General features: G+C 37.5%; 1 protein-coding gene and 1 pseudogene across 1 annotated transcript; one reads left to right on the top strand and one right to left on the bottom strand.

The window, feature by feature from the left end:
* Window positions 1-1,757: 1,757 nt before the first annotated feature.
* LOC103945293 (protein arginine N-methyltransferase 2) lies at window positions 1,758-3,143 on the top strand. The gene is made up of 3 exons (XM_009355842.3): window positions 1,758-2,101; window positions 2,201-2,596; window positions 2,684-3,143. Exons 1-3 carry the CDS (start codon window positions 1,828-1,830, stop codon window positions 2,995-2,997), a joined length of 984 nt encoding a protein of 327 aa, XP_009354117.2. The 5' UTR covers window positions 1,758-1,827; the 3' UTR covers window positions 2,998-3,143.
* Window positions 3,144-3,232: 89 nt separating this feature from the next.
* Window positions 3,233-5,780, bottom strand: LOC103945292 (annotated as a pseudogene).
* Between the last annotated feature and the right edge of the window lie 9,914 nt (window positions 5,781-15,694).

Below are 15,694 nucleotides of genomic sequence, written 5' to 3'. Positions count from 1 at the left end.
CATGGTCTTTCCTTGCCCACGTCGAGTAGGACAATGATTTTCTGCCCTCTTACTTTCGGTGTCCTTCGATGCTCTCATGTTTTGTGTGGTCAAGGTTAAGTTACGTCAACATTTTATATTATTTTTTTTATAGAGATAATAAGACAAAAATGAATAATGATATAAAATGTTGACTTGGCTTAATCATAACCACACAAACAGAAGGGCACTAAAGGTGGAAACAATCCTTGTCCCATTTAGTATGCATCAATTTTCACCCAACATTTATTATACAGTATTACATTGTACTTAATTTTCCGCCCACCATTTATGGTCTCTTTACCCAACAAACTTCCAATTGTACCCGTCAATTTCATTCATCAAATACACGCACGAGAATTTTATAATGATTACAACCTTTAAGTGTTGAATTAACCAAAACTGGTTATTCTAATAAATACATCTAAATGCTGAATTAACCAAAATATTGTTGAACTACAAAGATAAAATGAGTTATACAAAAGTGATACAATGAGTTTCAGGGTCGATCTAGAGATTTTTGAGGCTCAGGGCGAAATAAAAAAATATGCCATTATTTTATATAAAAAATATTTGTTTTCATACGTAAGACATCGATTAAATTATATTTAGAAAAACACTTCAAATCAATAATTTAGAAACACAAAATAATTAATTTATTTTGTATCAAGAGAAGGAAACGAAAAAGCTTCGGTCTTACAAGAAGATAGATTATGAGTTTTGTTTTCCATCTGAAATTTTAAAGTGTTTTTGTATAAATCGTGAGTTATTTTTTTTCTTATTTACTAACCTCGTCAATATAAGACTAAAAAAATATTAATGTTTTTGAGTCTTTAAGGATATGTATAAGTAATGAATGAACACTAAATTAAACCTTTTGATGACATGTAATATTATTTGCAAATTTGATCAAAAAATTTAGTCTATACATTACTCTTTGCTGAAGATTAGACTTGAATTGAAACGGATATTTAAAAATAGCAATCCACATAGCTACTTGCTAGTAAATAAATTAACAACCGAACAAAAATTTGTAAAAATTGAAAAAAATAAACATGTACATAGCATTTCGAACTTAGAAGCTCTCGTTAATTTAAAACAACAAAAACTATTGCTTCTAATTAAACTTCTTAATTATTTAGCCAAATTTTATAAATTTATTCTATTATGAAAAAAAATTCGTAAAAGTTAGAATGTAAATAAGCACACATGGTGTTTTGAACCTAAGACCTCCTCATTCATTTTAAACAACAAAACCACCAAATTTTATAAATTTGTACTCTTATAAAAACATATACAAATATATCACCCTAATAATTTTGGTGCCTCAATTTTTTTAGACCTTGAACGGTCACCTTGCCTGCACTAGACTTGGGGGGGGGGGGCCTGATGAGTTTAAAAGAGTGTTTGAACACTTACATAGCATTTCGAACTTAGAAGCTCTCGTTAATTTAAAACAACAAAACTATTGCTTCTAATTAAACTTCTTAATTATTTAGCCAAATTTTATAAATTTATTCTATTATGAAAAAAAATTCGTAAAAGTTAGAATGTAAATAAGCACACATGGTGTTTTGAACCTAAGACCTCCTCATTCATTTTAAACAACTACTGCGACAAAGATTGATTTTTTTTTTTTAATCAATTTTAAGCCAATATATTCTTTAAAATAATTTGGAATGTTTAGGGGTAAATTGGATGTTCATATTTTGTTGGGTAATAAGACCGCAATGCTGGGTGCAAATAGAAGAGCACACCCTTTATAAACCTTGACCAGGGTTTTGACCAGCACTGTACACTGAGACAGACATGGAAGAAGGCGCGCAACTATGTGAGGCGGCGAGGAACGGCGACACCGAGAAGCTGAAGGCTCTAATACTCGCCGGAGCTGACGTTACGTACTTCGACGGTGAAGGCCTCAATCCGCTGATGCACGCCGCCAAGCTGGGCCACGCCGACGCCGTCACTGCCCTTCTAGAAGCTGGCGCGCCCTGGAACGCCTTATCCCCCTCCAATCTCTCCGCCGGCGATTTCGCGATGGAAGCAGGCCACGAGGACGCCTACGACATCCTCCTCAATGCCGGTACGTAATTTAGCATATAAATTAGAAAATGATTGTAATTTGGATTTTTTCTTATGAATCAGAAATGCAAGTGTTTGATTGATGTGAGTTGAATATTAGGGATTCAAGCTGAATTGGTACTCGGAACGATTGCGCGGAGGGAGAAGAAGGATGGGGATAGCGATGGTGATTATTTGGAAGACAGAGTGAGCTTTAGTGAGGATAAGCTTATGGACTCGAATTGTAAGGCGGTGATGATGGCGTGGGAGCATCCGTTAATGGAGGCACACGCGAAAGCGGTTTGTTCCGGAGGTGGCCATATATTGAACATTGGATTTGGAATGGGGCTTGTGGATACAGCCATTCAGAAATACTCCCCTGCTTCGCACACCATCGTTGAGGCTCACCCGGAGGTTTATCAGCGTATGATTCGAACCGGTTGGGCTCAGAAGGATAATGTGAACATAATATTCGGTCGATGGCAGGATGTGCTACCTCAGCTTAAATCATATGATGGTAGGTGAAATAGAAATGAGCTAATTCAATTGACGGTTTAAGCTTCAATTTATGTAAATTTATGAAATTTTGGGTTCGTTTGTGCAGGGATTTTCTTTGACACCTACGGAGAGTACTATGAAGACCTGAGAGAGTTCCACCAGCATCTTCCCGTGTTGTTGAAGCCTGGGGGAATCTACTCGTTCTTCAATGGCCTTTGCGGAGGTAATGCGTTCTTCCATGTTGTGTACTGTCATTTGGTCTCTCTAGAGCTTCAGAATTTGGGGTACTCTACACAGTTCATTCCATTGCCTGTCAAGGATTGTTTAGGAGACGAAGTTTGGGAAGGTGTCAAACAAAAGTATTGGCAGCTCGATACTTATTACCTCCCTGTTTGTCAGTCTGTAGATGATACGGAATGATAGTTGGACTTCGCTTTAGTTTATATTTTAGCTTTTTTTTCTTATTGTAACTTCAAGATATTTCATTGTGATTGATTTCATGATGATTGCATTGTAGACATGCTCTTTGAATTTCCAGTTTTATAGTGATATGTTGAATTTCTGAATGTCTCTTTTCAACTGCTAAAGGCTTTGTTCTTGTTTGTCTCTTTTCAACTGCTAATTCAGTGTAATTCTCAATATGGATTTCCAAAAATAGAAAATTGATGTGTTGTGGCCGATAACTTGGACAAAAAAAACAACAAAGCCTTTGCCCACTAAGTGGGGAAATGATTGTTGCTAAAGTTAAAACCAGCTGATAGCAATGGGACTACTCACTATGTGTTTCCCATCGGACCAGACCAGGCGGGCAAATATGTCTGTACCAGATGGCATGGCACCCGTAACAAAAGTCACAGTATAAGTCTTCTTCTCATATGCTTGACTGAAACTCAGTGATTTTGGTTCAACCAAGATCTTCACTGAGTTGCGAGTGTAGAGTCTATGGACACAGAGACATTGTATCTTGCTGGTGGACCAACATTGGTCAGAGTCCTCGTGTATTTTTGGGTACCTGCTCCACCGTTGTCTGAATTTGTGTATAGGCCTACAGCAAAAGATGGATAATTAAGGTCTCCAACGCTGTAATTCTTGCTGGAATTGCAGGTGAAGACTCTGTGAGTCAATTTCTTGATATCTGTTGTTGTATAATGCAAGGCACAGAGGAAGCTTAGGTAGTCCTCGACTGTAAGATCGTAAACAAGGCCAGGGTCAATGGCTGCCACTGGATCTACATGCCCAGCACCGTAATCGTATGGTGTTGCAGCATTTCCAGTAGCAATATCTTTGATTGTTTTTCCATTTTTGTATGATGTATAAGATGTGGTCATGAGAGCAGACTTAATGGCTGCAGGGCTCCATTTTGGGTGAGCAGCCTTGAGAATGGCGGCCAACCCGCTCACATGTGGGCATGACATGGATGTACCTGAGAGGATGTTGAAGCTCACCCACATGTTGTCGTCATCTAGTCTTGTTGGTCCAACTGCACCAGTCCACCCAGCTAGGATGTTCACTCCTGGTGCTATTAGGTCTGGTTTGAGTACGCTCGGAGAGACTGGATTTGGTCCTCTAGAGCTGAATGCTGCCACCACTGGTGAGGGTTCCACGCCTAACTGTGTCTTCCCGAAAGCAAAGTGCGCTTTCGGATCTGCCTGGGAGGCGGTATATCTTTTTATTGCCTTACCAGCTTCATGGCCAACCATTATTGTAGCCAGTAGATGCACGTTGGCAATTACTTCTTCCCCGTTAGTTTCAGCATCCGCCAAAATCATCCCTACACCACCAGCCTTTTTAACCACCGCACTCTTTTCAACCGCAGGGTTTTCCCCTTGATCACATACCACAATTTACCCAGCAACTTTTGCAGGAACTAAACTGTCAGGAATGCATAGATTGCTTCCATTGCTTCCATAAACAAGTGGAAGTAATCCACTAGGTAAGGATGTTCCGCCATAGACTGATATACCTCTGTATTCTTTTCGATTTCCAAGGCTAAATATGCAGGGAAATCCCGGTCTAATGTTCCAGCACCCACGGTGGTTATCCAAGGTGCATTATTGCCCGAGCTGACCTTAGATGGCCCCTGATTTCCGGCTGCGCATGACACGAAGATTCCCTTTGCCACGACAGAGAAAGCTCCAATGGCAATACTGTCTGTGTAATAATCTTCGTACCCTATTCTCCCAATAGACAAAGATAGAATGTCGACGTCATCTTCAACAGCCTTGTCCATTGCGGCCAATATATCGAAGCTGGCGCACCCACCAAGCCAGCAAGCCTTGTATGTGGCCACTCAAGCTTGCGTAGCCATTCCCTTTGCTGTCCCTGAAGCATAGCTGAAGAGGCTAGCTCCTGGAACAGGGGACCCGGCTGCAGTGGTTGGAGTGTGAGTTCCATGGCCATCATCATCTCTTGGTGATCTTGATTCTTTGGTTTCATTCATGGGATGTCCAAGTCCTGCTTCATACCCCCTCGAGAAAAACCTCGCACCAATGAGTTTTCGGTTGCAGCTTGAGGAGTTGAAGTTCTTTCCCTCCTCGCACTTTCCTTTCAAGCTTCTAGGCACAGGGCCTAGACTTTTGTCTTCGTAGCTTTTGCTCTCAGGCCACACACCTGAATCTACAACTCCAATAACCACATCACTCACTTTATCGGATCCAGGGAAGACAGCTGCATGTTTTCCTGATATTCCAAGGAACTCAGGCGTCTGAGTTGTTTGAAGTTCGTATCTCAATTCAGGCAGAACAGAAACAGATCCCGGTTGTTTCTTAAGCAGCACAGCTTCCGCAAGAGTCAGCCTCGCGCAAAAGCCGTGGATTACGTTTGTGTATGTGTAAAGCATGTCTGCCGAATCCGACACGAGCTTCAAAGACGAGCCGTACCATTGGAAATGGTCATCTTCAAAACTTGCTGGCGTATTGGACTTGTCCATGTGAATGATGTACATCTTCTTCATTTGCTGCTCTCTCTCCTCTTCCGTGATTGCGGAGATGTGAGAGAGAAGCAGAAGCGCAAGTGCCACGGCAGGTATGAAAACCGACGTTCTCATCTTCTCAATTTTTGCAAGTCTGAGAGCATCCGAGTTTCTGGCAAATATGGAGTTTATCTCCAGTTACTCTCTGTGTACTTTGTTCTGCACACGAGTGTGCCAGAGATTCCCGCTATTAGAAACCCACTAGTACTAGTATTATTTTCCTTTTGGAATTATAATCCGCACGTGATTTTTCATTTTCTGCACATCTTGTTAATTGGATTTGGATCCTCTCCTGAGCAGGGTCCGAATCCTCTTGACCCAATAACACGAGTCGTTGAATTTTGATTCAACGGTTACAAATAAAGGGTTCCTCTAAAAATTATAATAATTATAACCGTTTGATCAAAATTCAACGGACCGTATTATTGAATCAGAAGGATTCAGACCCCCTGCATGCTCACGAGAGGATCCAAATCCTTGTTAATTTACGTTAGTGCCATAGATTTGTTCTGCACATGAGAGTGCCAGAGATTCCCTCGATAAGAAACCCACATCACATGGCACTTGAAAAAAGAAAAGAAAAAAGAAACTTACATCACATGGCACTGAAAATAGTACTAGTATTATTTTCCTTTTGGAATTAAAATCTGCACATGATTTTTCTTTTTCTGTAAATCTTGTTAATTTATGTCCATTGATTTTTTTTTTTTAATTTATTCAATCTAAATGATGTAAGACATATTTTGAAATCACTACAACAAGACATTAGAATCACGAATAAATCAAATCAATATAAAATAGAGATTAACTAATTATATTAAACTTATCTGTAGAATACGGAAGACATTGCAGAGTTCTAAGTTGTCTTCTACTTCCAGTACTTAAATAATATCTCTCTGCTATATGAGTAGGGTTCAACGTATCAGAGAGATTGAGCTTATGGAAGCAAGGACTTAACCATAATATTTATATCAATAGGGTTTAATCATAGTTGGCCTATTATTGGTTGTGAAAATCAAACCTTGTCACTTAAGTGATTGAGTTCTACCATGATTCTATATCTTTGTAGCGAAACCTATTAGTTTCTTTGAGGTCAATTGCAAAGGTTAAGACTCCATAATCCTTATTTGACTAGGACCATAGATTATTTATGTCGTTAACATCTCGACAAACAAGTGGTTTACAACACAAGTAATCCAATACATCATTCATTGTCATTCACAACTTTACATTCTCCTACTTGAATGTCAATGATTTATCCTAACAAATAAGAACTCATGGTGATCACTAAGTCTTCATAAGTATGCAACAACCTTTCCTAGCAACCTGTCACTTTGAATTGAATGCAAAACCAAAGAAAAACAAAGAACAACTTGGTATGTTCCTTGCACTCCAAGATCACATGCACATTCAACTTAAAGTACTTTGTTGCTAACAAAGTCATGGTGTCAAGAACTAGTAGTCAAAACATTAGCTCACAATAGTCGAAAAGTAGTTCACAAAAGAACTCAACAATGTTGGTAACAAAATCCAACTTTTCTGTCAATTTAGGATATAATAAGAGAACAAATAAAATATGATATACTGTTTACAAAATCAGGACCTCTTATTAAAACTTATAAACAAAATTTACTCTTAAAGTATCAACCTCTAAAACTTCAAACTTTCAATGCAAAAGGTAATCTTGTACTCCCACTGATTAAAAGAGACAAAATTATATAAATTATTATTACTCCTACTGATTAAGAGAGTAAAAAAATAAAAACTTTGTAAGTTTTCTACATAATGAAACAAATGTCACATCCCGGCCCGCTTCACCACCATAGCACGATATTGTCCGCTTTGGACCCCGACCACGCCCTCACGGTTTTGTTTTTGGGAACTCACACAAGAACTTCCCGATGGGTCACCCATCCTGGGAATGCTCTTGCGCGCTACTCGCTTAACTTCGAAGTTCCCATGGAACCCGAAGCCAGTGAGCTCCCAAAAGGCCTCGTGCTAGGTAGGGATGGGAATATACATTTAAGGATCACTCCCCTGGGCGATGTGGGATGTCACAATCCACCCCCCTTAGGGGCCCGACGTCCTCGTCGGCACACCACGGCCAGGGTTAGGCTCTGATACCAAATTGTCACATCCCGGCCCGGGGCGGACCACTTCCCGGGCCCGCTCCACCACCATAGCACGATATTGTCCGCTTTGGGCCCCGACCACGCCCTCACGGTTTTGTTTTTGGGAACTCACACAAGAACTTCCCGATGGGTCACCCATCCTGGGAATGCTCTTGCGCGCTACTCGCTTAACTTCGGAGTTCCCATGGAAACCGAAGCCAGTGAGCTCCCAAAAGGCCTCGTGCTAGGTAGGGATGGGAATATACATTTAAGGATCACTCCCCTGGGCGATGTGGGGTGTCACACAAATACCTTTCAAATACTCTCATTAGCAAAACATTAGTCATGGGGTATAGAACATAAAATTTGTGAGCTTAACATCTTTATTCTAGATATCTGTAGGGAAGTGACTCTTGTGACTGAAAAACTATACACAATCATTTGGTCAGTTTTGTTCATCTAACATTTGACAGAAATATAAAACTTTAACTAAATGTTTTCTTGTTGCATCAAAAGCATATAATTCCATAATTATCTTTAGATAGAAACTAATTATATTAGGTTTGCATAGGTAAAACATAAAATACAAGGGCAAACGTATATAGCTTCAACACTGAGCAAATGAAGTATATACAATCTTGTCAATTCCATGGTTCACTATACGTTGATTTATAGTTGTACTGAATAAGAAAACACTTTTGAGCAGATTAATTATCCATCAATAATATATAAATCACAAGTCCAATTTCTTGAACAACAAACAAGAATTAATAAGCAAAACACTTTTGACCAGAATATACTCATTAACCCTTCTTGAATTTCCTACAAGATTTGTTGCATATATAACAAATAAAATATAAACAAGTATGTTACTATATGTTTTATCAACCAAAACTATGACCATTAAAAGCATGCAAAATTGATGAAAGTGAAGCCCATAATACATTATTTCTCCCACTTGGGCAAACACTCAAATTGCAAGATTAAACACTAGAGAAAGTGATTTTCATATAGCAAAATATAGGCTAGTTGAATCAATAAAGATAGTGTATACAAAACTCCCATAATATAACATGGCAAATTTTCACAAAGTTTGGAGTTAGGAAAATTTATCAAAATCGTAATCAAATAGGACACGTTGCAAGGTATGCAAAACTTCCTCAGTATTTCCCAAGCTCTACCAAAATTTCAAATTTATTCATAATTTAAATAAAACCAATTTACAATCTTTAGTCTGCTCAAAACACGAAAATTTCTTAAATAAATTAAAGGTTCATTTCATTAGATAAATAACCCTTAATACGCCCAAAACATTAAAATTTCTTAAACAAAGTTGTTGTGTCACAAAATAGTTGGTTTGAACAAAATAAACCAATCTATATGTATTAAAATTAGGCTTATATAAGGAACAATATCTCAATATTATTAATCAATCTAAAAGTGACAAGTGATTAGATAAACCAATGACAACAAATTTTATTTTAGTGTATGAGAGAAGACTCACATATGTGTTAAAGATTAGGTCATAAATTAAAATGAAACCTAATAAGAGAATCCAAACTCAAAAATTATGTTTTAATTCTAAAGTCGATTAAAATAAACTGACACACCTTGACCAAAATCAAGGTGTGATGGTCGTCATGTGAGGGTGACGTGGCCATGTGCACAGTGCGAAGCAATAATAATATAAGAAATGCGAATAAATAAAAACCAAACTAACTAGAACACTAAATAAGAACAAGTGTAAGACGAAATAAGTGTGAATTCACAACCAGAGCACAAGTAGCCTAAGTGCAGTCCAGCAGGACGAAAACTAATTATACAACACCCAAGGGTGACCATACAATGGTGGTAATCTGTCAGAGCTGCCGTGGATTCCTTGCAAGCCCCCAAAAAGCACTCCTAACTAGAACCTGGAGGGTACAAAACAGAAAGTGTGAGTGGGCAAAAACAAAGCTTTTCAAAATCATTTCATTTCTCAAAAGTTCTAACCTCTCGCCGTAAAACCTGTATAATTTCCCAAAAAACAGAATACATACATATATCGAAACCATTCTCGAATTAGCAAAATCCACATATATGCCATGTCAAATATCTCAGCATAAAACATGTAAGCCAGGTGATATAAATCAATGCAAATGATATGTCAGTTGGAGTCACCTAACGTAACCTGTACGGCTGAATCTAGAGCTCATCCATCTAACCGGAGTCACCTAACGTTACCTGTATGGCTCAAATCCACATCTCAACAAATATACCTGCACATGAGTCGAAACCACCTAAAGTGGTCTGTACGACAGGACTGGGTGTAAATAAATACGCTCAAGTGTTACGATCACGTGAAGACTATGCGAATAATCGCGAGTCACCTATGAGTCAGAACCACCTAAAGTGGCCTGTACGACAGGACTGTGCACCTAACTTGGATCCAAAGTGAGCGTATGGTTCGGGAGGCGAACATCACGTGAAGGACTGTGCCCTAACTCTGGGCGGGAGCACTAACACCAGGGTGCAGGTTTATGAGCTTTCAACACATCTCACATAATCATCAATTCACATAAATAGTCTACAACTCACCTGGTACATACCTGAGCGTCCACCGTGTCAAATCACAATATGCACATATCATACAAATTTATAGTCTAAGCATAAATCAATATGCATGGCATTTCAACATAATTTCATTCAACTCGATTTTCTGGGAAAAATCTCAAGTATATAGGTATATACAGAAAACCAAAAGCCCATTCACTGGTATGTGGAATGGTCGTAGCCCCCAACCTCGATTGACTGCTCTCGTCCTGAGAATAGGTCTCACATATATGCGAAACAACTATATAAACGTTAATTTAAAGCACATAAACAAAACTAGCTAATAACTTCTCATACATTGCTTAAATAGGGTGTTTGAATATACCAACATGATCTACTCAACACCACAAACATCCCCATATTTTTTGAAAAATTTTCCAACCACCCACGCGCCGGCCAAGGCACGGCCAGACGCGCCCCCACTCGCGGCCAACCCTAAGGTACCGTTTGGTATGTGGGATGGGACGGAACAAAGTGGGACAAGGCATTCCGTCCCACGTTTGGTGCGCCTAAAACAGGTGGAACGAGCTCTTCCACGGGACGAGTTTTGGGTGAATTTTCGTTCCACCTCACCCCTCTGGAACGACTCGTTCCACATCCGTGGAACACAAAATTATAACCTCTCCGTCTCCCTTCTTCTTCCTCCTTGTTTCCATCCAAGAGCATCTTTGCTCCCGCTTCGTTCCGTCCTGTCCCGTCCCATTCCGTTCCGTCCCGCCCCGTCTGCATACCAAACGATACCTAATAAAACAGTTAACGGCAGTTAGGAATATTCCGTTAAAACCTTAACAGAAGTTAACGGCGTTACCTGACGCTGTTAGAATATTCCGTCAACTCTGATTGAATATTGGTCTCCTTCTCCGGCGAGCCTCGCCGGTTGCCACCGTCTACAACTTGAATTGTCGCAGGTTTCTGGAAAACTTTAAAACTTCATATCTTTTCCATTTCTCAACCAAATTCCATGAAATTTGTACCAAAATGAAGCTTACAATGAGTAGAACGAAACCTTATCACTTTTAGGACTTAAATCCAACGGAATCTTATTGGAAAACCCACGAAAGTCCGGCCAAACTTGAAACTCACCAAACTCAACTTCCCGACGTCCAAAACACTTCATTTTTCTTCTCCAAGTTTCGTGAAGACGTTCTAAAGGTCCCTAGAAGCTTAAAAACTTCCAGAAACTTCACGATCACAATTGCATAAACAATATCCAAATCGAAGCTCGCGAGAAACTAGGGTTTTCAAAGGTTTTAAGTCCAAACAAAGGTATAGATCAACTCCTAGGCTTGCAAGGAGTTTGAATGCTAACTTTAAAACCTCGATCCATGCCTGAACTGGTTGGTTGAAGGTTTTTCCGTACAAGTTTTATGGAATGCTAGAAAATTCGAGATAGATGAGAGAGAGAAGGTCAACGGGAAATGGTTTGGGTGTGTGTGCGTGTGTGTGGTCCAGATGGCAGCCAACCAAAACAAAAGAAGATAAAACCTAAGTCTAAGTTCCCAATTGGTTCCAAAATATTAGGGACTTAACATAAATGGTCCACATCCAAAGTAAAACCACACGATACTACAAAACGTCCAAGGGTAAAATAGACATTTCACGCCATCAATACAAATAATTCGAGACCGGCTGTCACATAAACACTTAGATGTCTCAGTAACATCAATTTTTCAACAATAATTTTAATCCAATTTAGAACTCAGAGAAAATTAAGGCAAAAGATTGGCAAATTTACCTACTCATTATTGATTATGCAAGATTCATCATGGAAGTAGTCGAGTTGTGGAGGTTTGAACCAATTGCAAATTGCATAATTGTTACACCTTTGGGCAAAAACTAATCATGCAAAGAAAATACCTGCATAGCTAGCCAAAACATAAAATACACAAAATACATATAGCTTCAACATCTTTGGTCAGATGAAAATATGTTAGAAATACTTTATGTTGCTATAATATTAATTTATAGTTGGTAAATGATTTCCTGAAATTCCCTTTGGGACAAAAGTATTCACCATATAAATTAGAATTTTGATTTTTTTTTTTTCAAAATAATCCTTTAGAAGAATATTAAATAACCGTTTTGTTGGATATTCAATGATTCTCAAAAGATTAAATCAGACACAAAAGTATGTCGTTATTGACATTGAACAATAGAGTTCTCGAAAGAGGAAACATGGTTATTCAGTTATTCAATAGGGACCAAAATGATCAATTAGTAAGCTGATGCCACTTTCCGAATTTGTCTCAAAAGACAATTATCATCATAATCAGAATTGATGACCAAGCAAAACATTGGTTTAAGCAAAATAAACCAATACATCTTAAATCAAAATTTAATCAGTGTTGTCTAATAAAAGTCATTAGTATTGAGATGCATGAAATAAGGACATTAGGAAGTATGAACTCGTATAATAATCGGTACCAATAGATGTGCACAAATCACTGAAACAATATCCCAAAACACAACCAGTTGTTTGAAGTCCCACAATTCAGCAGTACTAAATTATTTTGTAAATTCACTGAAAACTCAATTCTTGGTAGGTTGTCATGAAAATTTTCAAGTATGAACTAGACATATATGGCTACTATTTCCCAAAATTTCATGATTTTTAAAATTTTATAAGTGAGCCAAAAATGAATTCGAAAAGAGAGGTGCTGTAGAAATGTTCAGTACATACCTGAGATTACAAATTCACCAAATATTCATTGTTCATCCGATATGCATGAGAATTTTCAGACATAAATTAAACATACAAAGCTGTTAATTCCCAAAATTTAATAAATTTTGAGACTTTACAAATGTACTAAAAGAAAATTAGAAATGGGATGTGCTGCAGAAACGGCAAAGATTCTGCAGTACATACCGGAGACTAAATAATTCTCCAAAAATTCAATTTTCCTCCAATATGCCTGAAAATTTCAGAAATGAAGTAGACATATACATTTACTGTCACCCAAAGTTCCATTATTTTTGCAATCTTAAAAGTGGGCTAAAATTAAAATTGAAATGGAATGTGCTGCAGAAGCTGCGTAAATCTGCAGTACAGTCCCGAGATTAAAAATTCACCCATAATTCATTTTCAGACCAATGCTCGTGAACATTTCCATATTTAAAATAAACATCTCAATGTATACAATAACAACAACAAAGTCTTTTCCTACTAAAATTTCATACTAAAATTTCATGAATTTATGAGTTACATAGATATATCAAAATAATATCATAAACAAACTATTCTGCAGAAGTCTGCAGAATTACAGCAATATGGTATCACACTTGAAAACTTACCATAAATTCATTTCTGGTAAAAAAAACGTGAAAAAATACCACCGAGATTATTGACATGAATGATTTTCTTATCAAAATTACATCAGTTACATAAAAACACTTAAGTAATATTTATCTTTTCCATGTCATAATTGAAACGGACAATCGATTTCAAAGATAATCAAGAACCAAGACTTACTTGTTGATTTGCATATGCTCAACGAGAACATCAGTATTAAAACAGCAAGACTGCAGTGATCAAAACCCAGATAAACACGGAGAAGATTTTTGTCAGTAAAATCTCTGCAACTAGACATGTGCCTTAGCCCATTCATCAAGGCATTAACGGAAGACAAAATTAGAATAGCAGAAGCAACATCGATATGAAGAAGAAAACCACAATCAATTGTTACCTTGTTCTTGCTTCATAAGATGAAAAAGTAATAAGCATCCTGAATCCCATACAGGAATTGACAATATAATCCAACAAAATGACACAAGCCAAAAGACCAAATCCGTAAGATTAATTTGATCCATCAAATCAAAGTAATATCAAAAGACTATAACAGAGAACAACTAAAAAGAAATTCAAAAGAACTTAGTGATTCAATTAGAAACCCAAAAGATACAAGCAAACCTACCAAATTACAAAAATTTCTGAAGGATGAGTTTAACACAATAATAAGTAGATCTTCAGCATATTTTTTTTTTTTTTTTTTTTGGATAAAATAAATTGAAAAGAAAAACACAAGCACAAGGTTTGAATAAAATAAATTTTAACGAAAAATTCTTAGTCTTGTTTACTTTAAAGAAAAATCACATTTTTAAATTAAAAAGTTAATCCTGATACTATTTAATTTACTCTTTATTTTACATTTATTGTTAAAACTCAATATTTCAAACCTATTTATTTTGTTTTTAACGTTAAAATTCAAAATTTTCAAATTTTTTTTATTAGTCTCTCTCCTCCCTCCCACCCCGATTTCACCACATTGACATGGTTGTTGCTTGTGCCTTCTGCGTTGCGGCACAGCCTTAAACCCACAACGGCCACATCAGAACAACAAACCGCAAAGACCCTCTCTCTCTAGCATCGTGGCTCTTCCGCATCCTCTAAAATCTCAAAGCAAAATTCCATGGGAGCTTCACTCTCATAAACCCTGTACTAAAAACCCACAAAATCGACTTACCCAGAACATGCATTTTTTCATGGATTTGAGGAGGCTTTCAATCCCAAAATCCCAACTTTTTCTCTTCTCCTCCATCAACCGCCCGTGCGTGACCTGCACCGCCCAACACCGCCCCCAAGAACCTCCGCAACCGCCGCCATTGCAGCTTCCGGATCAACCGGAGCCGACCGATCAGCGTTTGCACAACTGGGTATCTTCTATTCTCTCAAAACCATCTTTAGATTCTTCTAAATGCAAAGTATCAGTACTGTAAATAAAGATGAGGTTTTATTGGCAATACGAGAGATAACTTAATTTATTATAAGTTCACGTAATCTCGCTTGTTTTATCAGTGTGATTCATTCGCAACACGTGTGGTGTGGTGAATTTTCAATCATAACACGTAGACAATATAACGGGATGATATGAAATACAGTTGGCCGTTTGGCTTCACACATGGAAAAATTTACTCTAACACTGTAAAAAAAAGTTGAGATTCTATCATAAAATTAATTGGTAATATGAAAAATAATTTAATCTCTTATAAATTCATTCAAGATCTCTCTTTCTACCAACGTAGATTCATTTTCTGCAAATTCAACAACCATTTTTCCTAGTCTTTTTAATTTAGGCATTAGATGGTCAATTGGAACCAAAAGCTTTTGTAATAGGGAGCAGGTGTCAACACCATGCGTGAGGGTGTTCCAGAAAGGAAGACAACCCTATATACTCAAAGAAAATACCAGACTACCAAAAAGAAGTAAAAAGACAATTAGCCGATGACTAATTATGAACTCCAAATTCATCATGTAATTAAATTATTTCCCTTTATATTTTCCATGCCCAATTTCAATTTATTTGGACCTAAATCACTAAACAAAATTGCAGACTCAGTGATACAAAATTGCGGAAGCATCTTTATGAAGTCTCACAGGATCGATTAGTCAAAATAGCCAACCAAACGATGAACACAAATTATGCTTCACTTGTGTTAATCATCTACA

This window comes from the organism of the source record quoted next, unplaced genomic scaffold, assembly GCF_019419815.1.
Source record: "Pyrus x bretschneideri cultivar Hongxiangsu unplaced genomic scaffold, Pyrus_bretschneideri_v1 Contig15, whole genome shotgun sequence".
NCBI lineage: Eukaryota > Viridiplantae > Streptophyta > Magnoliopsida > Rosales > Rosaceae > Pyrus > Pyrus x bretschneideri.
This window is presented reverse-complemented; position numbering and strand designations above follow the sequence as displayed.